This window comes from Penicillium bovifimosum, assembly GCF_028826915.1.
Source record: "Penicillium bovifimosum strain IBT 22155 chromosome Unknown utg000005l_segment0_segment0, whole genome shotgun sequence".
Lineage (NCBI taxonomy): Eukaryota > Fungi > Ascomycota > Eurotiomycetes > Eurotiales > Aspergillaceae > Penicillium > Penicillium bovifimosum.
Window position 1 is genome coordinate 1,501,871 of NW_026622714.1, and position 22,784 is coordinate 1,524,654.

At 51.0% G+C, this 22,784-nt stretch overlaps 8 protein-coding genes across 8 annotated transcripts; 6 read left to right on the forward strand and 2 right to left on the reverse strand.

The window, feature by feature from the left end:
- Positions 1 to 892: 892 nt before the first annotated feature.
- N7515_005747 (uncharacterized protein) lies at positions 893 to 2,484 on the forward strand (the record flags this gene model as incomplete). Its single annotated transcript, XM_056666491.1, has 4 exons — positions 893 to 1,125; positions 1,305 to 1,424; positions 1,484 to 1,679; positions 1,999 to 2,484. The coding sequence occupies 4 exons, from the start codon at positions 893 to 895 to the stop codon at positions 2,482 to 2,484; spliced, it is 1,035 nt and encodes a 344-aa protein (XP_056520087.1).
- Positions 2,485 to 3,401: 917 nt separating this feature from the next.
- On the reverse strand, positions 3,402 to 4,884 carry N7515_005748 (putative C2H2 finger domain protein; the record flags this gene model as incomplete). The annotated part of the gene is made up of 2 exons (XM_056666492.1): positions 3,402 to 4,608; positions 4,685 to 4,884. 2 exons carry the CDS (start codon positions 4,882 to 4,884, stop codon positions 3,402 to 3,404), a joined length of 1,407 nt encoding a protein of 468 aa, XP_056520088.1.
- Positions 4,885 to 5,355: 471 nt separating this feature from the next.
- On the forward strand, positions 5,356 to 9,482 carry N7515_005749 (HECT domain protein; the record flags this gene model as incomplete). Its single annotated transcript, XM_056666493.1, has 3 exons — positions 5,356 to 5,561; positions 5,633 to 9,302; positions 9,360 to 9,482. 3 exons carry the CDS (start codon positions 5,356 to 5,358, stop codon positions 9,480 to 9,482), a joined length of 3,999 nt encoding a protein of 1,332 aa, XP_056520089.1.
- A 1,012-nt stretch (positions 9,483 to 10,494) lies between these two features.
- Positions 10,495 to 11,593, forward strand: N7515_005750 (uncharacterized protein; the record flags this gene model as incomplete). Its single annotated transcript, XM_056666494.1, has 4 exons — positions 10,495 to 10,530; positions 10,669 to 11,004; positions 11,070 to 11,232; positions 11,304 to 11,593. The coding sequence occupies 4 exons, from the start codon at positions 10,495 to 10,497 to the stop codon at positions 11,591 to 11,593; spliced, it is 825 nt and encodes a 274-aa protein (XP_056520090.1).
- A 1,780-nt stretch (positions 11,594 to 13,373) lies between these two features.
- On the forward strand, positions 13,374 to 14,972 carry N7515_005751 (uncharacterized protein; the record flags this gene model as incomplete). Its single annotated transcript, XM_056666495.1, has 2 exons — positions 13,374 to 13,395; positions 13,477 to 14,972. The coding sequence occupies 2 exons, from the start codon at positions 13,374 to 13,376 to the stop codon at positions 14,970 to 14,972; spliced, it is 1,518 nt and encodes a 505-aa protein (XP_056520091.1).
- Positions 14,973 to 15,556: 584 nt separating this feature from the next.
- N7515_005752 (putative DUF21 and CBS domain protein (Mam3)) lies at positions 15,557 to 19,695 on the reverse strand (the record flags this gene model as incomplete). The annotated part of the gene is made up of 3 exons (XM_056666496.1): positions 15,557 to 17,572; positions 17,647 to 18,077; positions 18,195 to 19,695. The coding sequence occupies 3 exons, from the start codon at positions 19,693 to 19,695 to the stop codon at positions 15,557 to 15,559; spliced, it is 3,948 nt and encodes a 1,315-aa protein (XP_056520092.1).
- A 990-nt stretch (positions 19,696 to 20,685) lies between these two features.
- Positions 20,686 to 20,982, forward strand: N7515_005753 (uncharacterized protein; the record flags this gene model as incomplete). Its single annotated transcript, XM_056666497.1, has 1 exon — positions 20,686 to 20,982. One exon carries the CDS (start codon positions 20,686 to 20,688, stop codon positions 20,980 to 20,982), a length of 297 nt encoding a protein of 98 aa, XP_056520093.1.
- A 255-nt stretch (positions 20,983 to 21,237) lies between these two features.
- N7515_005754 (peroxiredoxin) lies at positions 21,238 to 22,118 on the forward strand (the record flags this gene model as incomplete). The annotated part of the gene is made up of 3 exons (XM_056666498.1): positions 21,238 to 21,385; positions 21,440 to 21,621; positions 21,681 to 22,118. 3 exons carry the CDS (start codon positions 21,238 to 21,240, stop codon positions 22,116 to 22,118), a joined length of 768 nt encoding a protein of 255 aa, XP_056520094.1.
- Positions 22,119 to 22,784: the final 666 nt, after the last annotated feature.

Sequence of the window (22,784 nt, forward strand, 5' to 3'; positions counted from 1 at the left end):
CCTATGTTCATCGTTATGCTTTAGTTCTCCATCAATATGTGACAGATACGGGAGGTTTAAGCTCATCATGAGAAGGTAAGGCTGCCCGGAGGAGGAAATAGTAGGAACCATAGAATCAGTGATTGGGTATGATAATGTTCTATTGAGGCCCAAGTTGAGTTATTATAGGAGGTGTAATATAATCTGAGTACATAGTGCGAATCTGCGATCCTCATGCCCTTCTTGGATAGATCGCTCATACCTAGTCAACGAAGTCATGAGTCTTGGACGTTTATGTCTTGGTATACTGGGAACTGCGAGTTGAACTTCCTGACAAGCCGAGTGTGGGCTGTTCTTTCCCTCTATGCATGTTTGCATGTTTGCTTGGGTGTCTTTGCTCACTTGATCAGGAAGGTGCCTGAGACCGTACCTCCCACCTGCCATGGTATAAATACCTTTCCCTTCTCTTCCCCTCCTTTGTCTTTCTTCCTTCTGTCTCCGTCTTTCTTCACTTCCTCCCATCCCGTGATTCTGGCGGAACCTACCTAAATGGACGGTTGGGCCTACGAGATATGGTCCATGGTTCCATTGTCCCAGCCAGTTCTCCAACATCCTACTTGTCTTTTTCCTTTATATATTCATATACATGATCGTCCAGGCCCCTGAACCAAGTCATTACCTACCTATACATGGATGCTTCTCGTTCAGTCCGCTTCATGGTTAGTTTGCACGCATGTGGCATCTTGCTCTGTCCACTTCCCTTCTCTTCATTCAATGCGCCTCATCGAGACGGGCGTACAGATACGATGAACAGGCAAGCCGCATACGAACAGGACTTTTCCTGTGGCCGGAATACCGAATGTATACTGTCATGAAGGCTATGACAGAACACTGTCACCGAGTGGTTTGAAGGATGCTGACACCGAGTGGTTTGAAGTCGGTGGGATCAATGCCCATCCGTGTCGCCTCCATTCGGGGCGAGCAGTGCGGAGAAGGCCTGCAGCCTGAAGCAGACTCACATGAGCTCTGGAAGTCTCGTGGCTCCCTTCATCTGTGCTGCCAATGCGAAGGCTTCAAGACTTCAAATGACCGAGGTACGAACCACCCCGCCATGTTCCAGCCATTCTCTTACATGTCTTTCTCCTTGTTCGTATGTTCATGTGTACATGTGCCACGCATCAAGATATTGTGGACTTTTTCTTACTGTTCCACTCCACCTTACACATGTTGTTGTTCTGATTTATCCTCCTTTCAACCCTTTCATGAATATTGAATGTGTGACGACACTGCAGATTCGGAAATTTCTTTGCTAACTGATTTCTTAGAGTTGCGAGATCATCGACTCCCGGGCGGGCATGGCTTCATGCAACGCTGCAAACCGCCAAACTCCACAAGCTCCGCCATAAGCTCCTGATCCTCCAACCCCACCGCTCTCTGAAATTCCGGTGGTGACAGACGAGTCTCCGATACCCCATGGCATGATGACTGCTCTCTTGCTTTTCAGCAATAGTCTACGCTGGAAGAACATTCTAGTCAGAAACACAATCGCATGGGGTGGGACTGCGCAGCATGGGGCTGCAGGACGCCAGGCAGGATTCGAGGTGAACCACGTGGTCGAACAGCTCGAGTTGCTCAAAGCTGGGGAAAATAGCACTGAGAAAGGCCAACTACTGGCCCTGAATGCCGATCACAAGGGGCCTGTGGCCATCGTCCAGAAAAGAGCCGGATAACCGTGTTCCCTCAAGATACAGTTAGGTTACAATGGAATGGACCCATGGAGCGTTATCCGCAGGTCGAATTCGCGCAACCAACAACTGTCAAGGCCACCGCAATGGGACGATTCTACATATGATACTCAGGAGTTCGTCCTGAGGCTGAGGCTGAGGATTGCTGTTGTGACTATCTTTTTCGATTGAATGATGCAGAGACGCGATTATTGTCTTTTTCCTCTTTGGCTTTGTTTTTCGTCAAATGGACTCTGCTTTCTTTGCAGACTTGCCACTTTTGACGTATCACTAGACAGATGGTTTGTACTCCCTGCCGATCCCCACCCTCCTCTACTGGTTCCACTGGAACATCAACAAGTTCTGTGTGGGCTTCGAGAGTGTCTACAGCATCGACGACCGTCATTTTGTCACGTGGGAACATACACGCGTGATGATGATGTTTTTGCGCTGCCTGCAATTCTCGTACGGGGGTGGCCTGATAGAACGTGTGTCTGGTTGCTGGCGAGATGTCTGGTCTCGGCCTGATGCTCAGCGGCCCGACGGTCTGCGCCGGTGTGAAGGTCTGGGGTTCAAGCGTACCATGGAAGAATTCGGATACGCCTGGTTCTTGGACAAGGTCAACTGGGATACTACGACCTTCCGCCAACCATCGGCACGGCACATGATGTTCAACAGCCCTTCTATGCAGGGCCAGGAGGCGTACCACGCGCGGTATAGCCAGATTCGAGACGTCCGCCTTGTGATCTTCCAAGGACTACCCAATGAACCGGGACGTTGAGAGGAACATAAAAGAGTTCTCGCTGCTACTGTCTTTTTATCCTTTCTCACCAGACTTGATACTTTCACTGTGGCACAAGAATCCAAGTTCTTTTTCTTTCTGATCTGTAACCCGTAACTTGAATCTGTGGGGTCTATGTCAGTATCCCCTTGGGGACGCAACGCCATTCTAGCTTCCAAGGCGCACACCAAGATTCCACATCGTCACGGGTGTTTATCCTACTGTGTACATACTCGGGCTGTGTGCACCAGCATCATCCATTTCATTGGGAAGGGGCAATCGGCGAACCAGCTGACTGAAGGTAGACCGTAGGTATGCCAAGGGCGGAATTTTTGACATGGAACCTAATCCAATCCATTTTTCGTGAAGAATCAGAGACATGCATAGCTCTGCTACGCATGACTAGAGTTACTTGGTACGTCTACATCTACTTCTACTTCTACAGACAAGGACTTTGACGCAAACTTGATTTTTTCAGACTAAATACATGAATGTTCTGTCCCAGACTCCACCTGATGATGGAAAGAGAAGTCGACGCAGTCACATCTGTACAAAAGCTATATGCAACAAGTGATCGCTATCGTAAAGATGTCCGTAACAAGATCGTCCGAGGGGTCGTGCGAGGCCTCGTTAAAACCGACCAGGGTGAAAAACTCAATCGAGAAAAATGCCCCCAGTTCGGAAAGAGTACCTCACAGAATCGGTTTGTACCGAATTTCTAACATAAATCCCGTAGTGCGAAAGGCCGGGCACACTCGAACCACGCGGGTAACGAGCATGTGGGTTGAACGGCGGTGATAGATTGTCGAGGCGTTCAAAGTACGGGCGAATATTTCGTTCATGCCACCGCAGGTAGGATGCCGTGGTTGAGACCCCATGAAATGATGTGATTTCTCGTCGATGTGGGGTTGAAGCGATCATTGCAGGAGCGGATCGCGGAAGTGCTTCTGGTGGTTGTTGGCTTTTTGGACGCGGGCCATGATGCGGTTCTCCTGGCGAAGGGCAAGAGTCCTTTCACGACGCTCAGAGGTGAGGGCGGCCTTCTTTTGTTCTTCGGTGACGCCAATCATGCCCATGCCACCATTGGCACGAGTGACGAGGGCGCGGTGATGGTTGGTGCGGCCACGGGGCTCCTCTTCTTCGATTTCACCGTTCTCAATGGCAAGCTGGCGGGCGGCTCGTTCCAATGCGGTAGGGTATTTGTTCAGGTTCTGTCTGTAATATTTGGCCAGGGAACGATGGCCGACACTCCTTCCAGACGGAAGGTGGAGCTCGAAATCTGTCTCGTAGGCGCCCGGTACCCTTTGGAAGGTGTCTTCAAGATCGTCCTCATCAACGGAAGAAGCGGAACTTTCGGTTTCCCATCCTTGGTCGTCTCCATCGGTGTTCACCTTGACGCCACCGCTCTCGCCAGTGGAATCATCCTCGTCGTCGGAGTATGTGCTCCGGAAGTCGTAGTATTGGCCGATCTCAACTTGCTCGTCTTCGGTTTCAAAGGCAATCATGCAGTGGCTCTTATCGCGCATGTGAGTCTGGATGGCTTGTGCGTTGTTCTTGAGAGTGTGACAGTAGAGACATTCAAAGTTTTCCGTGATCTTGCGGTATAGGTAGTTCAGAAGGCCATCGATGTCTACCAAGTATTTTTGCTCAGGGATGAACATCCCGTGCTCTTTGCGCATGTGGTCCACGTTGGCGGTGATATCGCTCGATTCGGTCTTGCAGAAAAGACAACGGGTGGATGGGAACTCGTCCTCATCCGCTTCATCCTCCATGGTTTCATCTTGCTCTTCGATGGTAGCGGACTTGAGGTCGTCGGCGACCTTCAAAACGTCATTGTCGGACTTGGTGACGGGTTCTCCGAGAGAAAAGGCGGAGCTCTGGACTGACGCAGCATCGCCATCCTTGCGCAGGCGGGCCGCACGTTGCTTGTGCTTTGAGCTGTTGAGATGGTTTTGGTAGGAGTTTTCGCTATAGAATGCCTTGCTGCATGTGTGGCAAGTCTTTTCGTATGAGGCCTTGGCGGCAGCCTCGTTGGATGTAGCTTTGGCGGCGAGAACTTTTTCGTTGAAGGTTTCGAGAGTGACAGGTGGTAGGGAAGCGATACGACGCTTCATGTTGTAGAGACTAGAAAGATAGTTAGATACTGGGAAAGGATAGTGGTTTCTACTTTTTATCTTCGTTTTGAAGAAAAGTGACTTACTGCCAGTCTTTGCGCATATGATCTCTTTGCGCATCGCTGCGGTGGAAGGCAACAAGACAAGTGTTGCAAGTATATTGCAGCGAGGCTGCGTCTTGGTTGGTAGACGACATATCTGTGGTTCTTTGGGTGTTGAGGGTAGTTGAAAGGGCAGGAAGTTCCTGCGGGTTGTGGGATGAATATTGGTTGCAGGCGGGGTACATGTGAAGGCTCTGCCCGGCCTCGATTTGAAGGATCTTTTGATGTCGTGAGGGTAGTTTGATGATGAAATCAGATGAACCAAGTGGGATGGAGATAGATGTAAGAGAGAAGGAAATTTTCTGGAAGACAGGCCCTTATGAGTCAGTCTTTGAAGAGTTCCGTCGCCCAAAAGGTGATCGGCTTTAGAAATTGTTTCTTATCGCCTAAGCCCCTCTAACGCGCTAGTCCTATCTTAGAACGGACGCCAAGGCTCATACTTTGCTGACAAAGTGTGTCGGAGAATCTTCGCCGATTAATCCGATATCGAAGTGGGTCTATACTCATGCCTAAGGCGTGTCTCCAGGTAAGCTGGAGCCTCCGCGGTGCCCAGGTGTTGCATTATCCTGTGACCCAACGTCTGGGAGATCAACGTCTCCAAACATCTTACCTGCATACCTCATTACTTAGATATGCGGCTTACTTGCACTTGAAAAATGGCAAGGCTCCACGGAGGTCCTATCAACGATACAGGCATCGCGCGATCCCCCGGCCACGAGCGAACTCACAATTATCGGTCAAAGCTTCCCCCGAACGCACCGGAAGTCCTCGTCCAGAACACCATAGATGTATCTGATCCGTCAAAAGTACTAGCGCGGTATCGCGATGATCGAAGACGGAATTTCAACGGCTTAGTGCGCAGGTGAGCGGAATTCCACTCCGTTAGCTTCGATATCGCAGGCTGGCATGGTACTAATTACTTCAACACAACAGATACAAAGCTCAACTACTCCACGGCTGCAACGACCCCGGATGCCAAACCTCTACATGCGCCAGTCATCGCCGAAGAGTCAGTGAAGGCCCCTATCGTAGATACACGGAATTAAGCGCAAGGACTCTGGCCTGTTATCTCGCCAGCTTGGACAATGCGGAGACCGGTTTATGTCTGAATGCGCCCAAGGCAGCGCCCCAGTTGACTGCGGAAGACTACCATCGGATTTCTCTCAGGCGAACTCGTACACTCGAAGCGCAAACGGCAGCGGCTAGGAGGGCATTACAATCAAAGCACAAAGCCCAAGGACTGTCCGGTGACGGATCCAATCGTGTGCAGACCGAAACGAACACGTCAAACGCGAAAGAAAGGAGCTCCCTTTCCAAAGTTCCTATCGGCACTAGCTATATTCGAGACCTTGATGAGGCCGCCGAGCAGCAATTAAAAGACCCGAAGTCTTTCACACAGAATCTCTTTGATACAATATCCCTACGTATGATCGAATGGCTTCCCCTACGTCGCGTGCCAGATACCTCGGAACCGCAGCGCAATCCGCTGCCGGTGGAAGTTGGAGATGAGTCTACTGCTCAAGACCTTCAACCTCATGACAACCGCCCACCGCGCAAGCATTACGAAGCCCCAGAGGTTCCTACAGTTGAAGGCCAGCCCCGCTCTCAACCGCATACCCCTTCATCGCGCACATCGGGGTCTCAGCCATCTGCGGTTGAGCTGAACTCCCAGAACAAGCACGTTAAACGACTATCAATTTCTGACGCTGATCACTGGCGTCAAAGTCCACCATCGTTCCTTGATGATAAAAGAAAGCCAGAATTCAACAAAAGGCTGCCTCCTACCGAAGAGTTTGCCAGCTTGACCTCACCTCCGGCATTAAAACATCGCCCCCAAAAACACCGTGGGAGAAATGCGGACCCCGATTTAACCCCGAAAGAGCGACGGAAGAGTCAACGACGTGTCTCCTGGGACAGCCAGAAGCTGCTTGAGGAAATATACCCTGTCAAGGGCTCGATAAGCACGGGACTGCCGTCCCCTCCCTCTCTCGACGCTCCACTCCCAAGGCAACTTAACACAGAGCAGCCGTTTGTCGAGGACGCTCCAGACACCGTTTCCCTAGCCCAAACAGTCACCCACCTCACTCCTGAGATCATTGATGGTCTCTCACAAGTTATGATCGGATCTTCTGACGGTGCCGAGAGCTGGAAGGAAGAGCTCGATCGTATTCAATCCGCTGGCAGCTTTGAACAGCCGGATTGGAGTATTGCAACTATACGTCAGCGCGAAGCATTCCCATTCGTTGCTCAAAGTGCATTTTACGTATTCAGCAGCCCCAGTCAGATACTACGCTCCTTTAGTCGTGAATCAAGCGATAAAATTGGAGCCACCTTCAGCCGTCTCGATGTTTCTTGTTTGCGCGAGTCACTGCATCGCCTGTTCGCTATTTGCCCGTGGGACATTGCGCTTCATAGCTTGTGGAGCGCTCTGGATAGGCTTTTTATTCCTCCACAAGGATTCACCTCCACCGGCAGACCCTCCCGTCGATCCTCTCGAAGTTCGACACTCACGAGCCATGTGACCCCGCCGATTATTCCCCAGCGAACATCCGAGTCTGCCAGTGACCACCCGCTGTCTGATTCAGAAGTGGCCTACATTGCTACTATAGCGCTGTTCACTCTGATCAGCTATGTGCCTAACATTGACTCGGAGACGTGGCGAACGGTGGTTCAGATGCGGGCCGCCGGGTCTGTCGCTTCACTGTCGGACATGCGCAAGCTATCTCCGCAGAATGCCCAGCAAGCCACCGAAGTGACGGACCGATTTGAGCATGAGTTAGGTCTTCGCCTCATCAACCGACTCGTACAGGCTCTCACTGCACGACTGGCATACCATGAAATTTCCAAGGCGTGCCATGTGTACAGCCCCGATCTACCAAAGCAAAACAGTCTCAACGTACTAGACCGCGTTGTGGACTATCTAAGTGAGCATCACGTCTCTCTTGATTCTCGCGATGAGTCCGCCAGGTCAATCAACACAGCCTCTCTCATTGTTGAGTGGCTTCGGACCCTTTTCTTGCGTGAATGGAATGGCGACCCGGAAATAGCTCGCAGCAGTCCAGCCGCTGGCGCCGTCCAAATTCTAGCGTCACTGTACAAGGAACGAAGCCGGTTGGGTATTTCACCGGAAGACTTTCATACTCCTCTTCTCTCATTTCGGCTGGACCCTATGGATATGCCTGTCGCCTGGGCTGGAGCCTTACCGAACAACCGAACAATACATCTGCTATCATACCCCTTCCTCTTCCCTCCATCCGCTCTCGTCGCCTACTTCCGCGCTCTGAACCATTCTGCTATGGCCAAATATTTTGACGCTGCCTCGACCACCGCCCGACATGTCAACCAGACTGCCATTGGCCATATTCCGATCTTCGATGGCCCTCGGCTCCTTAGTCGAATGAGCACATCCATGAGAACTTATCTTGTTATCGTCGTCCGTAGAGACAATATCCTCGAGGATGCTTTGAGCCAATTATGGCGACGTGAGAAAAGAGAATTGATGCGCCCGTTAAAGGTCCAGATGGGCATGGACGAAGGCGAAGAAGGGATTGATCATGGGGGTGTTCAACAGGAATTCTTTCGCATACTCATGGGTCAAGCTTTGGATCCCTCGTATGGTATGTTCACGGTTGATCAGCGACATCGCATGTCCTGGTTTAGACCTTGCTCGTTGGAACCTCTTTACAAGTTCGAACTTATTGGTCTGCTGATGTCTATCGCGATCTACAACGGTGTGACACTACCCGTGAGCTTTCCTATTGCTTTCTACCGCAAGCTACTGGGGCTGAAGGTGAAGCATTTGAAACATATTCGAGATGGGTGGCCGGAGCTTAGCCAAGGTCTTGACTCACTTTTGACATGGACCGATGGTGATGTTGGTGATATATTCACCCGAACCTATGAATTCAGCTTTGAGTCATATGGCTTTGTTGAGACAGTCGATATGCAAAAGGTTGGTCGTAATACGGCATGGCCTCGTTCTGGCAAGGTCGCTACTCCGCCTCCTATGGCTGGGTCCAGTGCCTGGATGGATGTGCCAAGCTACTGCAATCCTGTGACAGGCCAAGAGGCTGAGACCAGCGACATCGCAATTCCCGATTCCACTCTCTACAAGGCCGCGGAGTCTAAAGTTATGCCACCCCAGTCCCTTCCTTCCCCTAACAAAGAAGCCACCACGACCCATCAACCGACACCAACCGAAGAAGCTGCTCTTGTGACCAACCAAAATCGGAACCAATTTGTCAAAGACTACATCTTCTGGCTCACCGACAAATCCATCCGACCGCAGTTTGAAGCCTTCCAGAGGGGATTCAATGCTTGCCTGGACCGGTCGGCCCTCTCTATCTTCTCGCCGGAGGCACTCAAAACTGTGGTGGAGGGTATTCAGTCCATTGACATGAAGGAGCTCGAAATTTATGCTCAGTATGAGGGTGGATATAGTCCTCGTCACCGTCTCATCAGAGACTTCTGGAGTATTGTCCAAGAATATCCCGAGGAGAAAAAAGCCCAGTTACTCAAGTTCGTCACTTCTAGTGACCGAGTTCCTGTTAACGGGGTCTCGAGTATCATGTTTTTCATACAGAAGAACGGCGTTGGAGATTTGGTAGGTTTATTTCTCCTACACACTACTTATGTACTGTCATACTAACTGTTTCTCTAGCGTCTTCCTACTAGCCTGACGTGCTTCGGACGTTTGCTTCTGCCCGAGTACTCGTCAAAGGAGGTTCTGGCAGAGAAGCTCGACAAAGCTCTCGAAAATGCCGAAGGATTCGGCTTCGGATAGAAAGTGGAATTTCCACTTCCCAACCCCCTTATTTCTCATCCTCCTATTCCATGACTGCCATTGTCAGTCAGATTACCCTCCCGGTATCCCCGATATCGAGTGCGCTGATTATTTGATGAACGTGGCGTCCGACATCTAGGTCCTATGGGCAGGATATCAATGTGCCATAGTGGCTCCGCTATCATCACAAACCCTCTTCCGACGCTTGTGCAGGGGTGGCCTTGACCCCGGACAGCGTTGTTACCCAATGTCTCTACCACCTAGCGGCCTGCATCGTTTCTCATCACGCAGTCCATTCTCCTTGGAGATACTGCATTACTCTCTCACATCACTTGTTGTACACGCCATCAATAAGATACGAGGATGAAGAATGGCACTTGTTACTGATTTGCGCATTTTGAACCTGTTAGATGAGATCAATACCATGGCTCCTTTCATTGATCAGTCATGTCCTCTATAACCATCGTCCATTCGGCTCAACCATACATCTCTAATTGTGCAATACAAATTGAAGATCGTATTCCAATATTTGCTAGCATTCGAATTCGAGAATGTGACAGTTATAAGCCTTCCACAGATAGGTAGTTAGTGCATCCATAAGCACGTTGCTCTTTCGTGAGAATGATGAATGAAGGGGCCTCGATCTGTCTTCTATCTAATTTCTAGAACGTCATGTGACCAAACAACTTCCTTTTGCTGTCATGTGATCAAGAAAGTTCCTTGGCACATGATATGGCAAACCCTGTCATTCATGACATTCTCGTGATTTTTCTGATAGTAAGACTCGGGCAAAGTAGACGGAATCGGAAATGCTAGGCTCAATGCTCATATAGACTTAAAGAAAGTAATGAAAATGTAAGGAATGTGACTCTTGGCTAGAAAGCAAGGGTCCTGCTAACGCCCCGCTAACCCCACGTCCGATAAGAGTCATCCCAGGGTCTTCAATATCTGCAAATTCTTGTGAACTTCAACATACCAGCTCATCTCCGATACCCTCAATTCCTCCTCCAAAATGCCTCCAATTATTCATTGCGTCCGCCACGCCCAGGTACGTCTACGCATATGTCGATAATCACCATATCTTCCAACCCAACTAGCGGCGGCTCAATTACGGAGTAGCGGAGGCTCAACTAGCAATTGGCTCAATGCGCCCGACGTTTCGATCAAGCTGATATGGACAATCCAGGGCCTTCACAATCTTTGTACTGCAAACCATGTCATCCAAGACCCTCTCCTTACCGATCTTGGTCACGAGCAATGCCTCCAACTCCGCGAGAACTTCCCCCGCCACGCCAACATCGACCTAGTAACCGCCTCCCCGCTCCGTCGCACTCTCTACACCGCACTGGAGAGTTTCGCGCCCGTTTTAGAGTCAAAGCCGCATCTGCAGGTCATTGCGCTTCCGGATATCCAGGAGACATCGGATGTTGCATGTGATACTGGCAGCGACCCTTCCGTGCTGAAGGAGGAGTTCAAGACGGGAGTGGATCTAAGTCTTGTGCAAGAGGGATGGAACAACAAGGTATGTTACTCGAGAATTGTCTCAGAATTATCAGCACGCATGGACTGACATCTGTCTCCGAAAAGCAAACCGGTCGATACGCACCAACCAACCAAGCCATCAAGCAGCGCGCTAGGGCAGCACGTCGTTGGTTGAAGGCCCGCCCCGAGAAGGAAATTGTTTTGGTTACGCATGGTGGATTCTTACACTATTTCACTGAAGATTGGGAAGACAGCAGCCAGTTCCAGGGTATGTTATTCTGACAGGTCTCGAGCACCATGATTGTGAGGGGTTGTATCATTAACGATGTTGGTTTCCAGGAACCGGCTGGTCAAACACTGAATACCGCACTTTCACATTCACCGAAGAAACACACACCGAGGATTTGGAGGGATACCAGCTGGATGGTGATAATGCCTCGCTCGAGGAGACCGTTGAGTCGCGGCAGCGTCGGGGTAAGACTGGACCTACGTACAGTCGGGAGGAACAGAAGACGCTGTACAAGAAGGGCACCCAGGGTTGGGATGACCAGGGCTTGCAGATGAGCACTGCCGAGCGTGAGGCAGCCAAAGTTAGCGACGGTAAGGAAGTCAACGGTGTTCGTGTATAAATGGTGGAGAATCTTTGTCCGATGGACACTGTGGATATACTTCACTGTCTAGACGACGGGTTACAAAGATCCATAGAGTAACATAGATAGATCTGCTTGATGTAGATACACCAAAATGGATTCCTTGTATTTTCGGGCATGGTTCTTTGTTGGATCTAAGTATATCAGCTCATCTGAGACCGAAGTCCAATGCCGGGCCGTTTCATCAGACAATAGAACAAACCGAACAAAGATGCATGTAAGGTTATAAAGAGACACTGGCTTGTCGAGTTCCTCCTCCAGCCTTGTTTTCAAGCTGCACAATGAAGCCATAGCCTCAGAAACAAGTTGAAACGATTGTCCACGGACTCGACAAAGAGTCCAACAAAGCGCTTGTATAGACAGACCATGGGCTGTGCAACCTTTGAGTATTATCGTCTATCGTCTATATAATGACCCTCGGCTCCCTCCTTATAATTCCATTCACATCACCAGGAAGCTTCCAAGGATAGACAGGTTCAACACCTTTCTCTACGTACGAGTGCACTGTCAACATTGGCTAAGTACATTTCCCCTTCGCTTGGGATGAACACTAACACCACTATATACAGATACTTACATACTCCATCATCATGGATACTTTATATGCATTATGCAGGTGGGAGGCCTCCCACAAGTTGACATTAACTAACGTTGATACATACTAGGACCCGATAGCGTTCAACTTCGAGTACCGACCGATTAACTTCTAGATTGATCCACGGCTAAGTCTCTTGATTTCTTTGAACTATACCGATTTGCCTCCTTTGCTGACCATGTCCAGGTAACTTCATATATGTCCAGACGACTGAGTTCAATATGTCGACTTTATACCTATCACACGAGATCCGGTAGGTCATTTGTGCTATGCAGGAGTATACTAACATATCATGCCCGGATATTAGACCACACGTACGCGACGACCTACCTATGACCTTCGGAGAGAAGCGACTACGTTCAATATACGGCTAAGTTCCTTGTGCGGATACCACATGGTTTAGTTCTCAATCAGCTAAGTGATATCTCGCTCCCCGTTATGGCTAACTCGAGGTCGTATAGGTATCCGAGATCGATTTCTCACCACCGCTCTCCCGTTTGACTTGAAGCCGGCTAAGTTAGCTAACGAGATAGATCCTGGATCCACACACAGGATGGACTCAGTGGACAAGCATCTTGGATATATGGCGTTACTTCATATATGATGCATCTTTGGGTCATGCAGTCATGGTGTGCCCTTTCTCGTTCGAAGCTATGGTGAATAACTCGGTATTCATGCAGCATGCTCAACTCGAGGTACGTAAGAGCCAGGCTAGACGATGAGTAGACAACCATACACCTGGAAGCTGACAAGATCCTTCAGATATTTGATTGACATCCCTTCTCAAGGGAAATCGGCTTAGATATCTGTCATAGATGGAATGTTTACACAGTATAGAACTGGTTGACCGTTGCTGCAGGATGAGTAGGCGCAGTGATCCACCGTAATAGGCAGTTAGGTTTGGAATGTGTGTATAATGGCGATGCCTAATTTCGAAGTTATATCCCAGTACACTAGTACACAGTTGATCGTAGATAGCTTCGTTAAACGCTGGAGCCTTCGTACGCCATGGCGGGGGTTAGTGGGGGAATAGGCGTCTATTTTTAGGCGCCGATCCCCAATCCCGTGGCGCAGACTAGACTTCCCCGAGCTCTTGTCTTAATACAACTTCAGCTCTTCTGCATGATTAGTTGTGAGTCCAGTCATTCATAGACTGTACACAAAATGATTGATGAAAACCTGCCCAGTAAGCATTGACTTCATTTCCACTCCTACCTCATCGCCAGCCTCCCCCCCAACAATACTGTGTACTGACAGCCAGCCCCAGCGTTCTTCCTCAAAAACAACTCCAAACAGCCCCCGATTAGTACAATATACTACCGTCAACGTGGCAACGACCCCGAACCTGCATATTCCCTGCGCGCGCTCGATCCAGCCGCCCCAACCTCCCAAAACCGCTACGGAGTCGCGCTGTACGATCCCTACGTAACAGACGTAGTCTACGGCGAGGTCGCCGTGACCCCAGACTGGACACAACCGAGTCTCTCAGCAGACACGATACGAGCCAATGGAGGCGTAGCACCACCACCCGAGCCCATACTCCCCACCGAATTCGTGATCCAGCTCTACAACCCGGACCAAACGATCACAGTGAAATACCACACCAAGTCATGGAACAAACCAGCACAATGGGAATTCGAAATGCCTCAAAATACATTCCGGGTCCCATCCGGCTCAACGCTAGACCAGACGCAGATCGACCCCTCTCTTGCAGACGTTACCCCGAAGCTGCGCTTCAGCTGGCGCAAGGATGGGAAACTGTCAAAGGACCTGACATGTCTACTGCATGGGAAAACGTCAACAATCCCCGACACGCGCACCAAGAGCCGTGAACCGGATATCACAGTCGCCTTGTTCCAGGGTCTCAAGGAACTTACCCTCTACGAGCCGAATCTCTACCGCGTCGAGATGGAGGATTTCAAGGGGTTGGAGGTCGTGCTCATTTTGGCTGCCGTCGCAATCAGAGATATCTTCTTCGGTCCAGCCAAGGAAGCATTCCACATCACCCCCGGCGGACCAACCCAAGTAACCCGCAAGCCAGCAACAGGCCCAACCGCAACTGCGGCAGTCACACCAGCCGGCAGCGCCAAACCCGGGAAGAGCGAATCCGCGGCGCGTCCCAAGCCCTCGCCGCCCCGTCTCAGCATCCCAAACTCCTCATCTGCAGCACCACAGGAAAAAAGCCGCAAAGACAAACGTGCCCAGGAAGGAGAACGTCGAACACAAGAAGTCCTCGCAGCGGAAGAAAAAGCCCGACGTCGCCGTGAGGCAGAAATCGAGAAAGAAACTAGACGTCTACAACAACTATACGGTCAAGAAGAGCATCAAGCCCGATTACAACAGCAGACTTCTCCCAGACCGCATCTTCCACCCCGACACACCCGCCCTCAACCTCACCCCTACTCCCATCAATATTCTCAATCCTCCGTCCAGCTCCCCTCACACCCCCGTCCGCATCCTCATCCGCGCCAATCCTCCCACGGCGCACCGATCCCCACCTTCGCCAATAGCCCTTACCTCCATGCCGTGGATCCCAGAGCGCAGTCTTCCACGCATCTGATGCAGTCACGACCGCAACACCCGCAGGCCAGACCGCAGTCGACGGTCGGGTTCTACCCGCAACCTGCTAGTAGTGGGGCGCTACTTGAGTCGAGGCCGGCGCAGCAGGTGCAGCCGAAGAAGAGTAGTTTCTTTGGGTTCCGGCGGAGTAAAGAGGAGAGTCATTCCACTAAGCTGGAGAAAAAGAGGAGTTCTATGTTTTGATTGTTTATACCCTGGCGTTTTTGCTGTATCTTGCAATGTGGACTTATTGCCCTAAAGGATCTTGGTTTCAATTGTAGTACTATCTTCATACACTTCCTTCTCTGGAAGGATTAGACTCGGTAAAGTAGAGTGAGGTTCAACCTGCATGCCAGTGTACATGTGTTTCATCTCTGATTATCCGAGACAGAGAGCCGGGAAACGATGTTTAAAGATCATATACACCTAAGAAATACAAGGAACTATAAGATTTTGAGGGAAGACAAGATTGGCATTTTCGAGACCTAGCTAGCTTCACAATGGTGAGTGACAATGCAGCTATTCTGTCTTAAACAAAGACCGCGATCCCGAGCCAACATGGATTCTGACATCCCCAAATAAAACAATGATAGAATAGTACATGCCATATTGCACAAAAGGCCTATGACCATGAGAGTATGTAACAAGATACAAGCAGATAAATGTTGGCCGCACAGATGCTCAAGCGCAGAGGCGAGCTTTTGGGGCCATGCATGATATGTTCTGGTGACGCCACTTGCTTTTTTAAAAAAAATATTGGTTTGTGCTTATCGCTTTGGATTCGTCCGTTATCGAAGTAGTGGCTGATTCTCCGATGTATCACCGTCCGTAGTTGAAGCCTTGCCATGCTTCTTTCGGCGACGCTTCTTTCTGGATTTTGCGGGACCATTGTCGCCTGTCTCTGGTTTTGCATCATCGGTATCAAGAACTGCTCCCTCGGAAGGCTTATGATCGCGATGTTGGCCGGGGGAATTGGGTTCGCCGTCTGAAGAACTCGTGCGGTTGGCATGGAGGACGACCTTGCGAATACCATTCACATCCACGACCTGTTCGGTGATACTACCACTGCGGGCTGGACCGCGATGCCGATAAGGAAACGACGGAGGTGAATCGGACGATTGAACACTGCCTTCGGTACTACTAGCCTTCTGCGTCGACCGAGAACGCGTCTGGTCTTCGTACTCCCCATGAGAATCACTATTAGCCTCCCGCGTCGACCCAGAACGCGGTTGGTCTTCATGTTCCTCATGGACAGGCTCGGGAATAGAAACTTGGGGAAGATCTTTGTATTGCTGAGCACTGGTACTCTTGCTCATAGTGTCATGCGAAGGCATGGTGCCGTAGCCGATTTTCAGAGCATGCGCGCCATCTTTGGCATCTTGTCCCGCCGAGTTCAGTAAACCAGCGCCAATGCCCCCTTGATAGCCAGTGGAAGATGGGATAAGCTTCTGAGATTCGGTCGTGCTTCGCGCAGACTCATGATCGGTTTGTGCAGAACGGGATGGAGAGGCGCTGCTGCGTTTGATCTTGACAGTGTGGTAACGGGTTTGTCGCGGACGACTGGCCAGGTTGGAGGGACCAAGATGTTTCAGATGTTCCCGGATTTCATCAGTGGTGCCTACTTGCGTGACCCATTCGTTTGCCGAGTTAGGAGTGGCATCGCCATTGGGTTTTCGAAGTTGAAAGCGGGGGAGTGGCGCTTCCACAGAACTCCGGCGCCGGATTAAGTCGGAAGTCTTAGGGAGAGATGAGGGGTTTGAGGTATTGGCGTCAACTAAATCACCGTCGGTGATGATAGAGGCATTCAAAGGAGGCTCTTCGACAATCTTGCCTTTGGGGACCCGCGATTTTGGTGCCGGTGCCATTCGTCGAATTGCTTTGTGGACATCAATGAAAACATCGGATTCATCAATAATTTCTTCACCGATCAACTCTTCAATAACGTCTTCCAAGGTGACAACGCCAAGGGCGCCTCGATCCTCGCTAGGGAATTCGGAGACAAGAACCATGTGGGATTTACCCTCTTGGAAGAAGTTGACAATATCCAGACAGCTGGTCTCAGGGCGTGTTTCGGGGAGTGTCGCCAAAGCAAAGTCGCGAACCCTTTTGCAGTCTTCAGGGTCGTACGTAATGAGCATTTTGACAAGGAGCATGCCAACAAAGTTCATCGGGTTGTCAGGAGCATGGATAGGGATGCGGGAGTAACCCTGAGAAAGAATGAGGTCCATCGTGCGTTCATCCAGTACAGTATCGGCAGACATAGTGAAGACGTCTTCCATCGGTGTCATGATGGTGCCCACTGATTTCTCCTTGAGATCGAGAACGGCACTAATGATGGTCACTTCGTCCGAGTTGAGTTGCTCCCCAGCTTCACCCAAAGTTTTGTGAAGTGTCACAAGCGTCTTCAGGCCTGCCTTTTTGTAAATGGTTCCATGGTCTTCCCCGAGTAGTCTGTCTAGCAACTTGGCGATTGGCCAGGCTACGGGAGACATGATGTACATCAGGACCAAGACGCAAGGTGCCATCCAAGCACCAATAGGCAGACCATAACGAACGCAAATCGACTGTGGGACGATTTCGCCGAAGATGACAATCAAAGCCGTACTTCCTAACACCGCCGGCCAACCACCACCCAGTGTCCGGTCAAGAACGATCGGTAGAGTCTCATTCGTGATCACATTGCTGAGGAGGAGCGTGACAAGAACCCAGTGCTTTCCGTGTTTCAAGAGTTTGAGCACACTGGCGGCGTTCTTCCGTTCGGGGCCTTCGCCGGAGGTCTTGATGACTTGAAGATAAACCTCATCCTGTAAAAAAAGCAATCCTAATATTAGCCTGGTTCACCATGTGATTCTACAGAACTGAGTTGGAAAGTACTGACCTGTCCCATCAGGGCAATCGTAAGGCCCGCAAACGCTCCACCGCTCAGCACAAGAGCAAGTGAAATTCCCAAATTAAGCCATAAGCTTGGGTCGCTCGGTTCTTTTGGTGGTTCTGTGTCGCGCGATGAGAGGGAAAGAGGGGAGAATATGGGCGAAGCATAGGTGAACGGTATTTGTGAGATGGCGATGACAATAAGCTTGGCCAGACTCAGCACCAGGGGCCGAGCGGCAAACGAACGGTAAGGCGAGGAATTCATAAGAGAGTGAGTGACCAACGTGACATGCTGTGATGTAACGGCCGTTCGACCAAGTGGTGAGAGAGGGGAAGGGAAGGGAAGGGAATTATGGAAAACACGAAAGGGAAGAGAGAAGCAACAGATGAACAAAGGAGGGGAACAATAGAAGGGTGGGATCAGTATGGAGCGCGTAACTTGTTCGGACCAAGGTGGAGGAGATTGTTCAAAGACGGTGGGTACCGGTCACGTCAGGTGGAGGACACATGCTTTGTCAGCATATCCGCTTCCAGTAGGGACCTATGTCGTCGAACCCGAGTCCTTGACTCCAACACCACTCATGCCGGCGGTGATGCTCTCCGTAGCTGCCCTGATAGCCTTCTGCTCCTCAGTCTCCTCGGCCTCATCTGGCTCATTGCCTTCAGCCCCGTCGTCCGCCGTGGACTGAGGCTCTTCCTCGACGTAGTCCTGCAAGTCATCCAGGGGCATCGAGTTTGCCATGACCTCCTGAATGAGATCCTCAACTTGCCCCTGGATGGCCTGCTTGTTGAGCAGCTGCTCGCCGAGCTGCGCGATTTGCGCCTCTAGGACCGCCACCTCCCTCTTCTTGGCTTCACCGTCCATGCCGATCTTGACGGTGAGTGAGCGCAGCTTGTTCAACTGCCCGCTCTTGTCGTCCAGCTCCTCCCGTTGCTCAGCCAACTGTGCTTTCTGGGTCTGAACTTTCCCTTCCCATTCCCTCCTGGCCGCCAGCAGCTCCTCACTGTGAGTCTGCTTGAGCCTGCAGATCTCTTCCGCGACCTTCTCCGCAGGCACCATCTTCCCAGACTCAACCTTCCCATGCTGCTGGGCCAGCATGTTCAATTGAGCCTGGGTGCTGTCAAGTTGCCTGCGGAGTGTCTGGTTTTCGTGGTCGATCGCGGTGGTGGCTTGGCTGACCTGGCTGACCTGGCCATTGGAGCGGCTGATCTCCGCGTTCTTGGCTTGAATGGCCTGGTGCGACTCGGCCGTGAGCTGTTCGATCCTGGCGTCTCTGGCGTTGATCGCCTGCCACGCCTCGGCCATGATCTGGTTGATCCTGGCGTCCTTGGCTTCAATGGCCTGACGCGCCTGGGCCTCGAGACCGGCGAATTGATTCCGCCACCAAACATTCACAACGGCCGCCTGCGCACTGGCGGTTGGTCTTTTACCAGGCCGAACCTGGCCGTGCTTCCCAACTCGGTCCGACTTAGCTGGGGCCCAGCGGGGTCGCCCCTTCTTCTCATCGGCCGGGTTCTCTTGGGCCAACTGGCACTCTTTGGTCAACTGGTACTCTTTGCTCGGGTCCTCGTACTTGCGCTGCCACTCAAGGGCCGTGGCAAAGTACTGGCCAGCACCACGCTCGTTGGCTTTCGGTCTGGCAGCAGCGAGCTTGGCCTGGTAGTCGGCTTGCTGGCGTGCCTGGGCTCTCATCCAGGCATCCTCCCTCCGAGACGCCCGCTCGGCCTCCCTCCGGAGCTGCTCTTCCAACTCCTGGATGCGGACTGCCAGTGCCTTTGCTTTCTTCGCTTCAGTCGCCAAGGCTGCGGCACTGGGGTCTGGTCGAGGCTCGGGGACCTCGGGGCTAGGAGTGGGGCTGGGGGGGGCTGTCCAGGTTAGTAACGGCTTCGTATCCTTCAATTGCTTTTGGTGGGAGGTTTGGAGAAGTCTTTGGAGCGGTCTTTCGAGTGGAGGAGGGGATTCAGAAGAATATTTGAATGAGACGGGCACTGGTTGGGGACTTGGGATGAGACTCGGGCAAACGTACTTCAAATACATAGCCAGGCCCATGGCCATGGCGAACAGGCAAAGTACTTCATTGAAGGAAAGCATTTTGAACTTTTGTCGATAATCTTATCGATAATCGTTGCGTTGAGGGTACAAGTTTCAAGACAAAAGTTTGGAAAGAGAAAAGAGAAGAAGAGTGAAGAGGAAGAAAACTAGCGAAGAGAGAATGAGATAGAAGAGAACCAAAACTAGACAAGAGAGAAGAACAGAGAAGATAAACAAGAATCGAGAGGTAGGAGTTATAGCAGTTCTGTACGCGTTCCTTCTGAACTCAGTGACTGCCTACTCATCCAAACTAGTATATCCAGCCAGCGCCTTCCTCGTCAGCAACAATAAATAATACATGGAATGAATCGTCTTCCAATACCGCGACCATTTTGTATCTGTCCCCGTCTGTCACCTCTGTCCACTCTGTCCACTCTGTCCACTCGCAAGCCGAAAAATTGAATCCGTCCTCTCGGTTTCACCTCCATATTGTGGGTCTATTGTATGTATGACTATGCTGTGTATGGATCAATAAGGTAAGCTTTTGCGGCCCGTGTGGGGTACATGAGTCTTCCAAGGTTCCGAATGGTGGACAAAGCGGGAACGATCGGTCTGACGTCATGTACGCTCGAGCCTCATGTGGCACAAAGCGTAGATCCTGTTGACATCGATAGATTCAAATACGAGAGCGTCGTGCTCGCCTTCGACTTTCTTACGAGTTATCGGGTCACCTACTTAGCTTTTCTTTGCCCTCTCGGAACGGTACCCTCACGGAGTCACGGGCTCAGCCTTCCCTGTCACTGAACTTTCCTCATAGTACCCGGCGCAGACGGACGCTCTCTTGAACGCTTGCAGTACCTTGCTGAAGAGTACTTAGCATCGCAACCGGGTCCCGACAACTCTGGCCACAATGTTGCTTTACATTCTGGTCTCCGCAGAGCTCTAAAAGGTGAAAGCCTCACCAAGGCAGAGTTACTTGAGCTGACAGAAATTACCGCATATCGACTTGGTGCAATGTACGAAGCTGAGTACCTGCAGCAGAAGGCGAAAATAAACTATCCATCAATATTCGAGATGAATATGAACCTGGTTGTGGCACGCAAAGGATCGAATGACCAAGTACTAAGGAGGCAGACGTGGGCCTTGCTACTCGCTAAGAATATCTGTATCACCCCAGTTGGTATCCAGCTGCAGTGGGGGAAACCTATCCAATACCTCATGCTGGCGTTGGGAGGGGCATCGGGGTCTTGGGAAGCCATTCAAGACCGCATCGACGTGATGGCTGCGAGTAAGAAGGCTTCTCGCAGATAGAGCGGTCATAACCTAGCATTATCTTCTATCGAAATAGCAGTGTATCTTTGCTGAAGTTCTATTGACCTGTTGGATCCTAGGTAATCTGTAGTATCATAAAGGCTATTCAGGCACCTGTTTCCGGATGAAGCAAGAACGGTCAAAGCTTAGGTGTGGACAGACGGGAGAGTCCAAGTGTGACGTCAGGCCGATGTGTACCGCTCCGTCCCCAAGTCCCAATTTTACTCCGACAACTATTTTCACTCCATAACCACCATGACTCCCAGAATTATCCCTCAGATGTTTCGTGCACTTGGAGCTGCGCCGCGCGCCGCGTGGTCTGCACAGGTGCCTCGTGCGCCTGCTTTTCTGCGCCCGTTCTCGGCCCAATCGGAACAGCCCCGTCTGCGTCTGGGCTCAACCGGTATTGTCTCGAGGTCAACTGCAGTTCCCAAGCTTTTTTACTGACTTAGAATAGCTCCGAATTTCACCGCCTTGACCACCAAGGGCGAGATTGACTTCCACAAGTTCATTGGCGACAAGTGGACCATCCTGTTCTCCCACCCAGCCGATTTTACCCCTGTGTGTACAACTGAGTTGGGCGCGTTTTCCCGGCTTAAGAATGAGTTCGACAAACGCGGTGTCCAGCTGATTGGACTGGTGAGTGCTGTCATCCACGAATGTTTTCCAGGCTTCAGCTGATATACAATTTCCATTAGAGTGCCAACGACCTCGGTTCCCATGACGAGTGGATCAAGGACATCAACGAAGTCGGCTCGACAAAAGTCCAGTTTCCTATCATCGCCGATGCCGACCGCAAAGTCGCTTTCCTCTACGATATGGTGGATCAACAGGATCTGGATAACATTGATAAGAAGGGTATCGCGTTCACCATTCGCTCCGTGTTTATTATCGATCCCAACAAGAAGATCCGCCTGACAATGATGTACCCCGCCTCGACGGGCCGAAACTCCGCTGAGGTTCTGCGGGTCATCGACTCCCTGCAGACCGGCGATAAGAAAGGCGTAACTACCCCTATCGACTGGCAGGTTGGTGATGATGTCATTGTGCCGCCCTCTGTCAGTACCGCGGATGCCCAGAAGAAGTTCGGTGAGGTTCGTGAGGTCAAGCCTTACTTGCGTTACACCAAGATTTAAGAGAAAAGTCACATGTACGGAGCAACGAAGCACACACTGAACTCCGGGGTTGGGTGGAACTGTCACCTGCCGCGGCCCGCATGTACGGAGAAACGTCGGTTGATATTGAACAAATCGACATTTAGTGCCAATCAGATTGATCGTCCCTTGTCGCGTGTTCTATTTACAGTAATATCTCCTTTCGTTTTGCAGTGTTGAATGTACTATTTGGTGGGCTGGAAATAGGGGGCGTGCTGAATCCAATCAGCCCGACCCCTGACAGGTATCTGTTTGGGGCAAGGATAATCCGGGGGCTGCCGTACCGGGGCTAAAGTACATTCGGCCTCCTCCGCAGCGAATGTCCAACTGGGATTTGATTGAGATGCCCAGACTACCATCAGTATGTACGCAGTATGGCTATCTGTTCCCTATTCCCACACAATTTGAAGCGCATTTACTAGGATGCATACATCACTAACATCAGCCATGAGTTGATCTCTCAATATTTGTGCCAGTCTCCAGTCTTCACTGCCAAGTGATGCCAACCGAATCTCATGACGATCTGCTCAAATCTAGCAAGGATCATCCGCAATGCAGTGAATAAATTCATGCCGACTTGTGCACGCGGGCGTCTTTCCTTCCCTGTGCCAAGTCTACCGATTTCTTATAATCGGGGAGCCTGTCAAT